Source organism: Haematobia irritans, chromosome 3, assembly GCF_050003625.1.
Source record: "Haematobia irritans isolate KBUSLIRL chromosome 3, ASM5000362v1, whole genome shotgun sequence".
NCBI lineage: Eukaryota > Metazoa > Arthropoda > Insecta > Diptera > Muscidae > Haematobia > Haematobia irritans.
The window spans coordinates 159,122,667-159,140,419 of NC_134399.1; the positions used below are offsets into that span (position 1 = coordinate 159,122,667).

General features: G+C 29.2%; 1 protein-coding gene across 1 annotated transcript in view; it reads right to left on the reverse strand.

Moving 5' to 3' along the window:
* LOC142228544 (tRNA dimethylallyltransferase) overlaps positions 1–17,753 on the reverse strand; it is a 591,910-nt gene that overhangs the window by 8,105 nt on the left and 566,052 nt on the right. Inside the window, exons 6-7 of the mRNA XM_075299000.1 lie at positions 7,945–8,048; positions 7,464–7,633 (exon numbers count right to left, since the gene is read on the reverse strand). Of these exons, the coding sequence (XP_075155115.1) occupies positions 7,464–7,633; positions 7,945–8,048 (274 nt within the window). The remainder of the gene's footprint in view (positions 1–7,463; positions 7,634–7,944; positions 8,049–17,753) is intronic.

Here is a 17,753-nt window from a genome sequence, read left to right on the forward strand (position 1 = left end):
CATCCTAACCATTGCGGCATGGTGACCCCCACATAGTTTATCCTTTCAATTTTCCCCCATTCTTAAGAAATTAAAAATTGAATTTTGAAAACATATAAAGACATTTTTGAGATATAGAATTTTAAGTAATTTAGAAATATGCCAATTTTTTGGAAATTTTAAATTTTGAAATTCCACCAACAACCGAGATATTTTTATTTTAATTTTTGGCACAATTTTATATATTGGCACACCTTTTCGATGCATTAATCTCTGATCCACTACATCACACTTACACTGGCTGACCCCCATATGAAGCGATATTTCAGATTTCAGCCCCCTTAAAATCGGAAATATTAATGCGTCGTACTCAAAAACTCGCATGATTCATTTTTTTGAGAGTTTTTACACTTGCTTTCATCCACATAGTAGCCGTCCAATGCTCAACGGAGTTTTCTTGTTGGAGCATTGTAGAAAGGAAGGTAATTATGCCAGTATAGTAATAGAAAAAAATACGTTCCAAAATTGTGAACGGAGATGACAAAATGAAACGGAAACGTTCACGAAAATTCAAGACGTTTCGTCCACGGGCGTTTACGGTTTCTTTGGCTATGAAAATTCTTAAAATATTCATTAGACCCTGTTATGGTAACTCCGTCAGTGGTACAATGTGCTAAGGCGACTGCGTATAAAGAAGACATTACAGGTTCGAGTCACGATAGCTGATTTTTGTAAAGATTCGTAACCATTACGTTCTCAGATCATGAACGCTGGTTGTTGTTTTGACAACGCATGGTGTCACTTTATTGTTGTCATATTGACACTGTCTGTTCTCCATTTGGCACCACATATGTATTGATTCACATTCGTGAACGGATAGTCTTGAAATGTGCACGCCGTTCATGATTTTTATACCCTGCTCCACACTGTGGAACAGGGTATAATAAGTTAGTGCATATGTTTGCAACACCCAGAAGGAGACGAGATAGACACATGGTGTCTTTGGCAGAAATGCTCAGGGTGGGCTCTTGAGCGATGTCCGTCTGTCCGTGAACACATTTTTGTAATCAAAGTCTAGGTCGCAGTTTTAGTCCAATCGACTTCAATTTTGGCACAAGTATGTGTTTTGGCTCAGAATAGATCCCTATTGATTTTGAAAGAAATCGGTTCAGATTTACATATAGCTCCCATATGTATATTTCGCCCGATATAGACTTATATGGCCCCAGAAGCCAGAGTTTTATACCGATTTGCTTGAAATTTTGTACAAACATAACACTTAGTCGTATAGTCAAGTGTGCAAAATTTGATTGAAATCGGTTCAGATTTAGATATAGCTCCCATATATATCTTTCTCCCGATATGGACTTATATGGCCCCAGAAGCCAGAGTTTTACCCCAATTTGGTTGAAATTTTGCACTAGGAGTACAATTAGTAGTGTAGTCAAGTGTGCCAAATTTTATTCAAATCGGTTCAGATTTAGATATAGCTCCCATATATATCGTTCGCCCGATTTACACTCATATGACCACAGTGGCCAATCTTTTACTCTGATTTAATTTTGCACAGGCAGTAGAATTAGCATTGTTGCTATGCGTGCCAAATTTGGTTGAAATCGGTTCAGATTTAGATATAGCTCCCATATATATGTTTTTCTGATTTCGACAAAAATGGTCAAAATACTAACATTTTCCTTGTAAAATCGCCACTGCTTAGTCGAAAAGTTGTAAAAATGACTCAAATTTTCCTAAACTTCTAATACATATATATATCGAGCGATATATCATAAATAAACTTTTGCGAAGTTTCCTTAAAACTGCTTCAGATTTAAATGTTTTCCATATTTTTTTACTAACATTGTGTTCCACCCTAGTGCATTAGTCGACTTAAATTTTGAGTCTATAGATTTTGTACAAGTCTATCAAATTCTGTCCAGATCGAGTGATATTTAAATGTATGTGTTTGGGACAAACCTTTATATATAGCCCCCAACACATTTGACGGATGTGATATGGTATCGAAAATTTAGATCTACAAAGTGGTGCAGGGTATAATAAAGTCGGTCCCGTCCGACTTTAGACTTTCCTTACTTGTTTTTTATAGATTCGTAACCATTACGTTTTCAGATCATGAACGCTGGTTGTTGTTTTGACAACGCATGGTGTCACTTTATGGTTGTCATATTGACACCGTCTGTTCTCCATTTGTATGTATTGATTCACTTTCGTGAACGGATAGTCTTGAAATGTGCACGCCGTTAATGATTTTTTATATGGGTGTATGCAATCTCAAAAAATCGCTTCTGTAACATATACTGCAAACACATTCTGCTTCAAGCATATATATTTTCAGGATTGGTCCAAACAAAATATTGTTTGTATTGTTCAAACTTAATATGTTTCATCTTAGGCATACACTGGTAGAAAAAAAAATTGTGAAATTTTCTTTGTGTATACATATTTTTAAGGCGCCAATTGGTTACTTCCATTCTTTTATTCTCTAGGGGTCTTTTTCTAAACACATATATGTTTATAGGCTATTTCTAAATTAATATATGTTCGCATGCAAGCATATTATGTTTACACAAATTTTATGTCCCAAACATAATAGGTTTTAACATATTAACATATATGTCCCAAATATGTTATGCGATTGCACTTAAAAATATGGTATTAACAATTTTGAGTTCAAAACATATAATTTTTACACCCAAACATATGAAAAACAGTCTTTATCGTCCGTGTTGATGCGTACTATTCAATGAAGAGTACCATGACAATGCAAAATAATCTTCTCATATTCGATTTTTTGCCAGTGTATCTATAAATAATAACACTTACGCGGTCAACAGCTAACTAGAGTTATTGAAGAGTATCCACATAGTTTTATACATATTTGAATAATGAAATAATAATTTCAAGATTAACAAATCATTAACCACATACTGTGCTATTTACTGAAATATTTAACATAATTTCTGGGGGCTATAGCGCTAAAACATACACTTTAACACTCTTGAATTGTGCTACGGAAGATTTATATTGTGGGAAATTATTTTCTGGATGTCAATGGGAAACGATTTAAATAAGTACATAATGCTATAGGATTGCACAATGGGATGGTCTTTTTCGATTGTTAAATAAACAACAAAAAGATATATAAAATTAATCAATTAAATTTAAATAATAAGTTAAATTTAATTACATGAAATCGATTAAATAAAATAATTTTAGTTAATTTAAATTAAAAAAAAAAACAAGTATATACGGCCGCAAGTTCGGCCAGGCCGAATCTTATGTACCCACCACCATGGATTGCGTAGAAACTTCTACGAAAGACTGTCATCCACAATCGAATTACTTGGGTTGTTGTATCTTAAAACTTCTTATTCCTGCATGGTTGTTGGATACCATATACTAACATCACGTACCAAATTTCAACCGAATGGGAGGAATTTTGCTCTTCCAAGGGGCTCTGGAGTCAAATCTGGGGATCGGTTTATATGGGGCCTATATATAATTATGGACCGATATCGACCAATGTTTGCATGGGAGTTTGAGGCCACATATTAACACCACGTACCAAATTTCAACTGAATCAGATGAATTTTGGTCTTCCAAGAGGTTCCGGAGGTCAAATCTGGTGATCGGTTTATATGGGGGCTATATATAATTATGAACCGATGTGGACCAATTTTTGCATGGTTGTTAGAGACCATATACTAACATCACGTACCAAATTTCAGCCGGATCGGATGAAATTCGCTTCTCTTAGAGGCCTCGCAAGCCAAATCGGGGGATCGGTTTATATGGGGGCTATATATAATTATGGACCGATGTGGACCAATTTTTGCATGGTTGTTAGAGACCATATACTGACACCATGTACCAAATTTCAGCCGGATCGGATATAATTTGCTTCTCTTAGAGGCCTCGCAAGCCAAATCGGGGGATCGGTTTATATGGGGGCTATATATAATTATGGACCGATGTGGACCAATTTTTGCATGGTTGTTAGAGACCATATACTAACACCATGTACCAAATTTCAGCCGGATCGGATGAAATTTGCTTCTCTTAGAGGCCTCGCAAGACAAATTTTGGGGTCCGTTTATATGGGGGCTATACGTAAAAGTGGACCGATATGGCCCATTTGCAATACCATCCGACCTACATCAATAACAACTACTTGTGCCAAGTTTCAAGTCGATAGCTTGTTTCGTTCGGAAGTTAGCGTGATTTCAACAGACGGACGGACGGACGGACGGACATGCTCAGATCGACTCAGAATTTCACCACGACCCAGAATATATATACTTTATGGGGTCTTAGAGCAATATTTCGATGTGTTACAAACGGAATGACAAAGTTAATATACCCCCCATCCTATGGTGGTGGGTATAAAAATGTTAAATTAAATGTATGTCTTGGTTCAGGAATTGTGTTGCTCTCTTTATAAATGAACCGTTTCTAGATTCGTATCCATATAACATTTTCCCGTGGAGCATATAAATGCATTATAACAATGTGTCAAAAATACAACGATCTCGCAATAATCGGATTTGGATGAGCCACAGTTAGCTGCCCCGAAAATTTCTACCACGAAGAATAATGTCTCGAGGAAACTACGATCACGTATTGGTAGACCGCCGATTGCAGGTGCGCCAGATAGTCGAGAGGCATAGTCATGCCATTCAATGCAATCACCAAAAGTGCTGCAATGCTAGCGATCTGTCAACGGTTACTTTGAACAAAGTTTGACTCGTATTATCGGGGAGTCAGACGGGATAAAATGAAAGGAAATAGCCAAAGAAATTGTGGTAAGATCCAGAAGAAGTTAAGATGGAAAATTTTAAAATATCGATAGAATCGATATGGAACTCGACCTGTGGCGAGGCTTATGAAAAGTTACGTTACACTCAAAAAAAAAGTTTACTTGGATCCAAAGATTTTAACCTTCCTTTAAGGATTTTGGTATTGATTCCGAGGCAAAGATGCGGCTTCTTTAAAATAAGGAAATTTTTTTGCGACCTATCTGGCTTCAAATCTAGGATCTATAAAATTAAAATTAGGATACAGATCTCATTTATCAAATGTTCATTGTATTTTCCGGTATATTAATAAAGTTATTCACGTACAACAAATGCCAGTTTAAAAATCCAAATTATGACGGATACTTCAAAGTAAAAAATATTTTCTTAATTCGAAAAAAAAAAACTTTAAACCAAAGATGCTAAATCCTCAAAAGAAGTCTTAGCCTATATTTGAAGCGTTTTTATCTTAAATCTAAAGATTCAATATTTCAGTGAATTTAAGGACGATTTCTTTAAATTAAAAAGGTGTTTCGTTACTTTAAGGAAAATTTGCCTTAGTTTAAAGACATGCTACTTTAACGAAGGGACGCAAATTTTCAAAATGTGTTTCCAATATTTAATGAAAAAAAATTTTTGAAGCAATGATTATAAACTTTCTTTTACTTAAAATGTCTTTATTGTAAAGAGATTTGTTCTTAATTGTGTGTAAAATGCGCATCCTAAAATTGAGCTTGCGTAATCTTTAATATCATGTAAATATTTTTTTCAGTGTAGGCAAGGTATAGTGTACTATTTTGTGATACCACAACTTCTATCTTATCAATGAGTGTCTCCCGAGTCTATGTTTAGCTCAATGAACTTCACATCCATCTCCTTTTTATACACTCAAAAAAAGTTTACTTGGATCCAAAGATTTTACCTTCCCTTAAGGATTTTGATATTCATTCCGAGCCAAAGATGCGGCTTCTTTAAAATAACGTTATTTTTTAGCGACCTATCTTCCAATGATAGTTACATACTTTAATTTAAAAAAAATTGTTAAAATTCTGTTTAACCTTCCCTTAAGGATTTTGATATTTATTCCGAGCCAAAGATGCGGCTTCTTAAAAATAACGTCATTTTTTAGCGACATATCTTCCAATGATAGTCACATACTTTAAAAACATTTTTAAAATTTTGTTGTATGTTGCAATATAAAAAAAATATCTTGCTTTTAATCTAGGATCAATAAAAATTATTAGGATCCCATTTATCGAATTTCCATTCTCTTTTCGCGGAATATTAATAAAACTATTCACGCACAAAAAAAATGTCAGTTTAAAAATTCCAATTATAGGAGATACTTCAAAGTAAAATTTTTTTTCTTAATTCCAAAAAAAAAAACTTAAACCAAAGTTCTAGATCCTCAAAATATGTCTTATCCCATACTTGAAGCTTTTTAATCTTGATTTTATTCAATATTTCAGTTAATTTAAAGATAATTTCTATAAATCAAAAATGTGTTTCTTTACTTTAAGGAAATTTTGCTTTAGTTCAAAGACATACGGTTTTAACGGAGGGTTACAAATTTTCAAAATGTGTGTCCTAAATTTAATAATTTTTTTTTGAAGTAAAAACTTTAAACCTTATTTTAAGTAAAATTTAATAATTTTAAAGAAATTTGTATTTAATATTTTGTAAATTGTACATCCTAAAATTTAGGTTGAATGACCCATAGATAAAGGATTTTAGGTTAAATTTCTCTGTATGGTTCTGTAGCTTTATATTATATTCTTCTACATTTACATTTCACTAAAATACTAAAACTAATTGAATTACTACCCAGCAAACAAATTGGAAGTGCTGCACAAACATTTCTTTAAAACGCATCCCGGAATCCCCCATCAATTTTTTCCCAGTTCCGATGTAGTCCTTTTGGACAAGTCCACAAACATTTTTTTTAAAGCGCATCCCGGGATCCCCTATCGATTTTTTTTTTCACTTCCGATGCCGATATGGTGCTAACAGACCCAAGTTCAATCCCCATTGGAAGCGATGAAGTTTTTCAATTTGTAGAAATTAGATAATAAGAAAATAAAAGCGTAACAAAAATTCTGATAAAAATAAACAGTGAAATTGGAGAAACATTTTTGTTTTTTAAATTTCTTCATCCAAATGAATTTCCAAGGCACAACTTCTAAAGCAATGCTAAGGATCCAAAAATGAAGTAGTTCCGACCTATGACAAACCCATGTAAAATTCATTGGAGATGATCGAAGTTTGTACTACTTCTCGATCACAAAATGAGCATCCAAACTACTTTTTTTTGAAGCTCTTTTTTGCTGGGTACTTGCGTCTGCTGTTTGAACCAGTGCGTCCCCCTATTTGAACAAGTGTTTCCAAAAAGATAATAGCTATAAAATCACATTTGACTTAAAGATATGATTTTCAGAAACTTAATTTCTCCTTTCTCTTATATATGAGAAGATTAATAGCATAAGATTAATAGCATGATTTTATGACATAGGTCTTTGTAAATTTCATAAATTTCTGAAATTATCTTCAAACAACAAGGAACCATTAAAATACCACTTGAATATCATTGAAATAGTTTGATGCCTTCCCCCCACTATCCCACATCCCCCCTCCACAGTATATGCTACAATGAACTTTGTATTTTTGGTAACTTACCTTCTGTTGGCATTTTATACGCATTTGCCCGCAAGTATTCGTCAATCTTTTCATCATTTGCCGCATTAAATCGCTCTAAATAGGGAATAAATTCTTTGAAACCAATAGTTTGCAAAACGCCTTTGGTATAATCTCGTCCACTGGCCGATGGCGATGATGGTTTACTGATTCTGTTTCAATCCCAAATGTAAGGGAATATGATAGCAATGTTTGTCGGTTGGATGGCAGAGCATTATGGGACGAAAATTTAGCCATAGAAGAGGTCATAGAATTACAATTCAATGATTTATCACACAGGTGATTACATCACGTCGAACATGAAAGAAATAAAGCAAGGAGAGGGTTTGAAAGACCACCAAACAGCATGAATGGAAGCTAATATGATTAATAGTGTTCTTTATTGCGTTTATCTCGTAAGTACAAAAAAAAAAAAACAAAGTAGGCCACCCAAAACGTAGATAACTTGAACGCCCAAACTTACCCATTGTCCACATTGTGTTCATTGTGAAAAGCTCGTATTTCACGCAATAACCCTTGTTCCAACATAGCGTCGACGCGTTTATCCAGACGTGTATTCAATACTTCCTGCAAACACAAAGAGGCGAAAAATTAGATTACATGGGATATCCTTAGTGAGGATGATGAAAGTTGAACATTTTGTGAAAATATAGTAAGACGCAATAGAAATGGATGAAAACATCATATCATCTAAAGATCTTGAATATTTTCGACATCATACAATTTTGAATTTTCTATCAAATCTTTAATATTTTAAACTGTGTTTGATATTCGTTTAAAGGTGTTGGTCTGGATGTTTTGTTGTATTATTTAAAAACTTTTTTGAATAAATAAATTTTTTTGTTGAATATTTTTTTAAGTATTGGTGATATTGTTTTTGTGTACAGATCTAATTTGATGCATTGAAGCATTTATTGATGAGATACCGGCTGATATGTTGGAAAGTGTATGCCAAATTTGGATTAAGCGGATGGACCATTTGAGCAGCGTTGCCAATTTAGTTATTTTCCCGCTAGATCTGGCTGTTTTTGAAGCCGTTTAGCGGGAAAAAATACATTTAGCTTTTAGCTTTCTTTCTGGCTTTTTTTCATGACCCTTTTAGCGATTTTTAGCCTTTTTATTTTCGACATGTTTCTATTGAAATATGGACAAAACGGCGTTATTATATAATCATTGCTGCCAGAACCAGGTTTTCCACATATTTCAAAGCTCTACTGAAACATTAACATTTGTGGGGCATTTTTGCAGCAAATACACCTTGCTGTAAAGTTTTTGGCTCGTTTATGGTGTCCTTAAGTTCTTATGTTAAGTTAAAAAAATTAAATGTTAATTGTTTTATACAATGAAAAAAAAAACATTGTCGCGGCTCAAAGATTTCATGTAGCACACCATTTGTGAATTTCTCTATATAAGTTTTTTTCCTTGTCCAAAAATCGACAAACTTGTCAGTGAAGTCGTTTTGTCCTTATATTTAAGTAATTGAAAGAAACTTTTGTTGGACTAAGGTCAATTCTGAAAAATTCTTCAAAATTAATGAAATCGTTTGTAAATTTGTGGACTTTTTTGTATCTTGACAACAGAGCAAAAAAAAAAAAAAACACAACGTTCAAAAATAGAAGATGTTTCCAATACTTTATTCTACTTGAAGTCGAGTCTGAATTTGGTTTATTTAAGTTGTCGTTAGCACGTTTTTGGCTCATGAAGAAACAGTTGAAAAACGAATAATCAACACCAAAATCTTAGTGTAAACTTTTTTTGGTGTAAACGAAGGACTTCCAGTAAAAATTTGTGATAGTAACACGGTTGTCACTCGAGTCAAAAATAATCTTCAAAATTATTGTCACAATTTTATTTTTATAGAAAGTATTGTCAAAATTTTATTTTTATAGAAAATTTTGTCAAAATTTTATTTTTATAGAAAATTTTGTCAAAATTTTATTTCTATAGAAAATTTTGTCAAAATTTTATTTCTATAGAAAATTTTGTCAAAATTTTATTTCTATAGAAAATTTTGTCAAAATTTTATTTCTATAGAAAATTTTGTCAAAATTTTATTTCTATAGAAAATTTTGTCAAAATTTTATTTCAATAGAATATTTTCTTAAAATTTTATTTCTATAGAAAATTTTGTCAAAATTTTATTTCTATAGAAAATTTTATCAAAATTTTATTTCTATAGAAAATTTTGTCAAAATTTTATTTCTATAAAAAAAATTGTCAACAGTTTATTTCTACAGAAAATTTTGTCAAAAATTTATTTCTATAGAAAATTTTGTCAAAATTTTATTTCTAAAATTTTTTTTTCAAAATTTAATTTCTATAGAAGATTCTGTCAAAATTTTATTTCTATAGAAAATTCTGTCAAAATTTTGTTTCTATAGAAAAATTTTGTCAAAATTTTATTACTGCACAAAATTTTGTCAACATTTTATTTCTATAGAAAATTTTTTCAACATTTTATTTCTATAGAAACTTTTTTTAAATTTTATTTCTATAGAAAATTTTGTCAAAATTTTATTTCAATAAAAAAATTTTGTCAAATTTCTATAGAAAATTTTGTCAAAATTTTATTTCTTTAGAAAATTTTGTCAAAATTTTATTTCTTTAGAAAATTTTGTCAAAATTTTATATCTATAGAAAAGTTTGACAAAATTTTATTTCTATAAAAAATTTTTGTCAAAATTTTATTTCTATAGAAAATTTTGTCAAAATTTTATTTCTACACAAAATTTTGTCAACATTTTATTTCAATAGAAAATTTTGTCAACATGTTATTTCTATAGAAAATATTGTAACAATTTTATTTCTCAAAAAATTTTGTCAAAATTTTATTTCTATAGAAAATGTTGTCAAAATTTTATTTGTTTTGTGTTGTTATTGTTGGTTTTGTTCTTTAAGCATTGTTGTTGTTTTTTGATTTCAGCTTAAAACCATGCATTGACTAAACTATAAGTGTAGCTTAACCAACAGAGGAACTGCGCTCAAATTGATGATTTGACAGTGGTATAGGAAAAGAGATATGTTTGTACGAATTTATTTCGGCATAAGCCGGCTATCATGCAAAACCTGTTTTCGGAGGGTTTAAGTGTGGTTCATTGTTGGGTTTAATGAACTGCTTGAATTTATTCTGATAATTGGTTGATAGGTTTGCTGCAAGTAGAGGATGCTGATGAGGAATGTGGTAATTCCGAAACGTGCGTCCATCCAACCATCTTGCAGTCTATATGGTTTTGCCCAAATAAATTTGACGAACATTGTTTTCCTCTGTTGGTTAAGCTACACTTGTAGTTTGCATGGTTTCAAGCTGAAATCAACAACCAACAACAAAATTATATTTCTATAAAAAAATTTTGTCAAAATTTAATTTCTATAGAAAATTTTGTGAAAATTGTATTTCTACACAAAATTTAGTCAACATTTCATTTCTATAGAAAATTTTGTTAAAATTTTATTTTTATAGAAAATATTGTAAAAATTGTATTTCTATACAAATAAAAATTTTGTTTCTATAGAAAATTTTGTAAAAATTTTATTTCTATAGAAAATAATATCAAAATAGAAAATTGTGTTAAAATTTGATTTCTATAGAAAATTTTGTCAAAATTTTATTTCTATAGACAATTTTTTTATATGTTATTTCGATAGAAAATATTGTCCAAATTTTATTTCTATAGAAAATTTTGTCAAAACTTTATTGCTATAGAAAATTTTAATCTTCAAATGTTAAATTCTAATGGACCGTACTTTCGATTCACTCAAAAAAAATTTACTTGCAATCAAAGATTTTGACCTTCCCATACGGATTTTGGTATTGATTATGAGATGCGGTTTCTTTAAAATAAAGACATGTTTTAAGGGCCTATCTAGTTTTAAATTTAGGACAAAATAAAACTAAAAATAGGATACACATCTCATTTATCGAATTTCCATTCTCTATGTTATTTGCGATATATTAATAAAGCCGTTACGTACAAACAAATGTAAGTTTAAAAGACCAAATTTGTTATATCTTGAAAATACCAACATTTTCTTAATTCCAAAAAACTTTAAGCCAAAGATGGAAAATCAAATCTTGGAGAGTTTTGTATCTTAAACTTAAAAATTATGAGCTAATTTAAAGAAGATTTCTTTAAATCCAAAATGTTTTTCTTTACGTTAAGTAAATTTGGCTTTACTTCAAAGGAATATGACATTAACGAAGAGACGTACATTTTCAAGGTTCAAGTTCTAAATGGAATGAAAAAATGTTTTGAAGCCAAGATAGTAAACTTTCTTTTAATTAAATTTTTATTAATTTAAAGAAATTTGTCCTTAATATTATGTAAATTGTGTGTCCTAAAATTAAGGTTTCATAATCTTTCATATTAGGTCAATATTTTTTTTTAAGAATAGATTTTTAATTACTGACGTTCTAGTAAAGAGTAAAGAATCCAAAGCCGAAGTTCATAGCACAACAATTTATGTTTTTTGCATTCTCAGAGTAATTTGCAAATTTGAATTCCTTTAAGACATAATTCGATTTGTTTTTGTTTGTACCCTCTAAAAGCTGTCCATTTCGGTACTTCGGAGCCTGTAGGATATCTAATCATCTGACACTATTTGAAATTAAATTAAAATGACAGCAACCTTCAAATTTTTTCTATGTAATCACAATACAGTTTTTGCGACATGTCAATGTCCCAATTTCTCGATTTGCAAATTTTTAACTATCAAAAACCTTAAGGTACATTGACACCTGTTGTGCGTTGAAAAGAATAACAAATTCGGTAATAAAACTAACGAAATACTATTAACTTAAACAAAAGCTATTAATTAAAACGTTTTCTGTTTTCTACAAACATAATGGAAATCGCATCGAATGATGGGAATGTTAATCACATATCGTAAAATTTTTTTATAGAGTTATCCACTATTGAACATTTTTGATTACTAGTTGATCATAAAGTGTTATAGTATAGAAATAAAGCCGAAAAAATTGCAACTTTCTAAATAAATCAAAAAGTTAATTTGCACTGAAAAAAATATTGTGAGGTGAGTCCAATGATTTCATGTCCTTAAAATACAAATCCGAATTTTGTTTAGCAAAGAAAAGGCATTTTTCCAATATAACGTTTTTTTGTTTTGTCCTAAAGTCGATAAATATTTCAACGAAGTCGTTTTGTCCTTATACACGCAAAAAAATAATTCTTTCTTCCCAAACGAAATTTTAGACAAACAAAGTTCGTTTCTCATTTGCTTTTCGCTGAAATGAAGTGTATTTGGAAGAAAAGTATATACACTGAAAAAAAAGCATACTCGGCTCCAAAGATTTTGTCTTTACTTTAAAAAATTTGGTATTGATTCCGAGCCCAAGAAGCGGAGAATACAAGTAAGGATACTTTTAAGACACAATTCTCTTTTAAATTTAGGCTTTGTGTACTTGCTTCTAGGAAGCAAATTTAAAATTTTCGCTTTCTCAGGTTTTTTTCTTCATATGCTATCAAAGTCCTTTAAAGACGAGTTAACGGCAACTTTATTTTCCAAATTAGGACTCGACTTCCAGTAGAAATTATGCTATGTTTGAAATAAAAAACTTCTTTAAAATAAAGTTTTGAAAAACATGTCCTATATTTGAACGATTTTTTGCTTTGTAGTCAAGATGCAAAAAGACAACAAATTTAAAGACAATTTCATTAAATTTAAAGAATATTTCTGAATTATTAAAGTCAAGTTGACCTTAGCCTATAAATTTTTTCTTTCATGTTAAGATACCCATTTTTAAGTCAAACCACTTAAATATAAGGACAATACGACTTCATTGAAAAGTTTATCGACTTTTGGACAAGGAAAATAACTTTATTTTAGAGAAATGCGTCTTCTATGCTAAGCAAAATTTGTATTCGTATTTTAAAGACATGAAATCTTTGACCTCACGACATTATTTTTTCAGTGTACTTTTTGAATAATACGTTTATTATTCTTTTCCTGGATGTAAAAACAATTTTATAAAGACTAACTCAAAAAAAAAATATTTCTGGCTAATTGCATTTTCCCTCATATCTTTCTCACTTCCACGAAGTTTTTTAGTTCTTATCACCTTTTTCTGTAATTCAAACAAGGTAGCAAAAATTATACGATTTTATAAATTTTTAAATTTTTTTTACCTTTCGCCTGGACGGAGAATCGAACCGCGGACCATGCAATTTGTAAGCCAAAACACTATCCACTGAGCTATGTAGCTGTTATTGTCATCAATAGACAATTATCCATATAAGTTATATTTATATAGCATAGCTTGCGGCGCCCACGAGCCGATTAAACAAACTTTATTTAACAGAAAAATACATTTAGTTGGGCACCGGAAGCAGTGGTTGCTACGTCCGACTTACATGCCAAGCGTCGTAGGCTCGATCCCTGCTTCGACCAAAGTTTTTTTTTTTTTTGTTTTTTTTTACATATATTCCAGATATGGTCGGAAGATTCCGAAAAAATGTTCAACATTACATTCTACTATATTAAATTTTTACTATGAACTGTAAAACGTGTCTTATTAAAGACCTAAAGCCAGAAAAGTGTTTGATATAAATGAAATGGACTGTGTTGTTGGTTCAAAAATAACTTTTTTATTGAAAAAATACAAATTTTGTAACAAACGATTTTTTTTTGGTGATAAAAGTGTAAAATTTTCGAAGCAATTCAAAAAACTCTAACAAAAGAAAAACGTTTTCAGTACACGTTTTCCAAACGTTTTTTTTTCTTTGGGTGTAGTTAAGTGATTCGATCTAAAATTGTGTATCCTAAAATGAAAGAAAATCTTGTTTGACAACTTGGTTTTAATCAATCTGAAAAATTCTTCGAAATTAATGAAATCGTCTTTAACTTTATTGACTTTTTACATCTTGACTACAAAGAAAAATCTGTGACTACAAATTAAAAATCAAATTTCAAGACGATTTAATTAATTTTTAAAGAATATTTCAGAATTATTAAAGCCCAGTTGATCTTAGTTAAACATAATTGTCTTTCATGTAAAGATACCAATTTTTAAGTCAAATTACTTAATTTTAGGGACAAGGAAAAAACCTTATATCAGAGAAATGCTACCCAAACTCGTATTTGTAAACTAAGGGCAAATAATCTTTGGCTTACGGGAAATATTTTTTTCAGTGTATATGGCAAGGGAACATCGCTTTTATTCTCCGATTTTTCAAAATTCGGAATCGAATGGGCTTTATATTGAGTAATTTTCTTTAAGTGTCCTCAGAAGTACATGTGAATTGGTTGTCCATTTTTATTTACATATATTTTAATTCTTATTACCTACATGATCGAATATTTCATGTCCCTTTCCCAAGTATAATTGGAGATTTACTGAGATTTGTTGCAAGCACTCCTTAACAGTCAATAAATAGTCTGATGTGCGTTATTTACTGGTATTCGCATATATAAAAATAAATGTCGAACAAAAACGAATTGAATATACACTACTTCAAAACTCTATGGTATTAACAATTGAAAAATTCCCGGTCTAATAGCGTTTTATTTTAGCTATAAAGATAGCAGTTTTCCTTCATTTAAAACCATTCACAAGAAATAACTTTGATTTTTTAGAGCTTAGTGTGCTTTTTTTAGAGCAGTATGTGTTCGATACATACAGTGAAATTTCACGAAAAAATATGTAGGTAATTATTTCGCAAAAATAAGTTAATAATCATGTGTTTCGCCCATCAAACAACAACCTAGCCTAAAAATAAAAAAAAAAAAAAAACAAAAATACTTTCTATCATTTGGAAATATTTTTGGCGGTAAATAAATTTTGTTTCTAAGATTGCTATGTTATTTTTGTGATTGACTCTGATATAGCCCCCTTATAGGCCGATCTCCCCTAATTTGCCATTTGAGGACATTGAAGCCGCTATTTGCTTCCTATTTGCATGAAGTTGGAAATCTAAATTTGATGTAAATCGGTCCAAGATTTGAAATAACCCTCATATAAACCGATTTCCAGATTTGAATCATATTAAAGGCGATATTTTCATACGGTTCTCATATATTTCGAACGCTTATAAGATTCCCCCTAGAAACTAAACCAATACTTTTCCAACAAATCTACCACCTAATGTTATAGATTTCATATCTAATTTCGAAAACTGCGCAATTTGTGAGAGGGTTATGTTCACGGTCAGTAGAATTCTAAAATCGTAGATTGGTAGAAGTATGGATGTTTTGGTAGATTTTGTAAAATATTCCTCTCCAACTAAGATCTATTCAATTTTCTATAGAAGTAAAATTTTGACAAAATTTTCTATAGAAATAAAATTTTGACAAAATTTGCTTATAGAAATAAAATTTGTACAAAATTTTATATAGACATAAATATTTCACAATAGGTCGAAAACCTTTGTTGTTAGTACTTCATTCAATTTTCTATAGAAGTAAAATTTTGACATAATTTTCTATAGAAATAAAATTTTGACAAAATTTGCTTATAGAAATAAAATTTTTACAAAATTTTATATAGACATAAATATTTCACAATAGGTCGAAAACCTTTGTTGTTAGTACTTCATTTAATATCATCATTTATTATTATTAAATTGTTTAATAAATAAATAAATTTTACAAAATTTCCTATGGAAATAAAATGCTGACAAAATTGTAAATAAATTTTTGACAAAATTTTCTATAGAAATAAAATTATGACAAAATGTTCTATAGATATTAATTTATGACAAAGTTTTCTATATAAATAAACATTTTAAAAAAATTTCTATATAAATAAACTTTTTTAAAAATTTTCTATAGAAATACAATTTTGACATTTTCTTTAGAAAAAAGTTCACAAAAGTTTCTATATAAATAAAATTTTGACAAAATTTTTTATAGAAATAAAATTTTGACAAAATTATCTAAAGAAATAAAATTTTGACAAAATTTTCGATAGAAATAAAATGTTGACAAAATATTCTATAGATATTAATTTATGACAAAATTTTCTATATAAATAAACTTTTTAAAAAATTTTCTGTAGAAAAAAATTTTGACATTTTCCTTGAAAAAAAAATTTCACAAAAGTTTCTATATAAATAAAATTTTGACAAAATTTTCTATAGAAATAAAATTTTGACAAAATTTTCTATAGAAATAAAATTTTGACAAAATTATCTACAGAAATAAAATTTTGACAAAATTTTCTATAGAAATAAAATGTTGACAAAATATTCTATAGACATTAAGTTAGGTTAGGTTATATGGCAGCCCGATGTATCAGGCTCACTTAGACTATTCAGTCCATTGTGATACCACAGTGGTGAACTTCTCTCTCTATAGACATTAAATTTTGACAAAATTTTCTATAGAAATCAAATGTTGACAAAATTGTCTATAGAAATAAAACTTTCATAAAATTTTCTACAGAAATAAAATTTTGATAACGTTTCCATATTTTCATAAAATTTTCTATAGAAATAAAATAAAATAAAATAAAATAAAATTTTTATAACGTTTCTACAGAAATAAAACTTTAACACAATTTTCTATAGAAATAAAGAGTTGACAAAATATTCCTATAGAAATAAAATAAAATTTTTACATGAGATTCCATAGAAATAAAATTTTGACAAAAATTTCTATAGAAATTTCTTTAGAATTAAAATTTTGATACACTTTTTGTTAGAAGTGAAATTTTGACATATAGACATAAAATAAAACTTTGACATAAGTTTCCATAGAAATAAAATGTTGATAGAATTTTCTATATAAATAAAATGAAGTTTTCTTTAGATATAAAATTTTGATAAAATTTTCTATAGAAATAAAATTTTGACAAAATATTCTACAGAAATAAAATTTTGACAAAATATTCTACAGAAATAAAATTTTGACAAAATATTCTATAGAAATAAAATTTTGACAAAATTTTCTATGGAAATAAAATTTTGACAAAATTTTCTATGGAAATAAAATTTTGACAAATTTTCTATAGAAATGAAATTTTGACAAAATTTTCTATAGAAATAAAATTTTGACAAAATTTTGTATGGAAGTAAAATATTGACAAATTTTCTATAGAAATAAAATTTTGACAAAATATTCTACAGAAATAAAATTTTAACAGAAATATTCTATAGAAATAAAATTGTGACAAAATATTCTATGGAAATAAAATTTTGACAAAATTTTCTATGGAAATAAAATTTTGACAACTTTTCTATAGAAATAAAATTTTAAGAAAATTTTCTATGGAAATAATATTTTGACAAAATTTTCTATGGAAATAATATTTTGACAAAA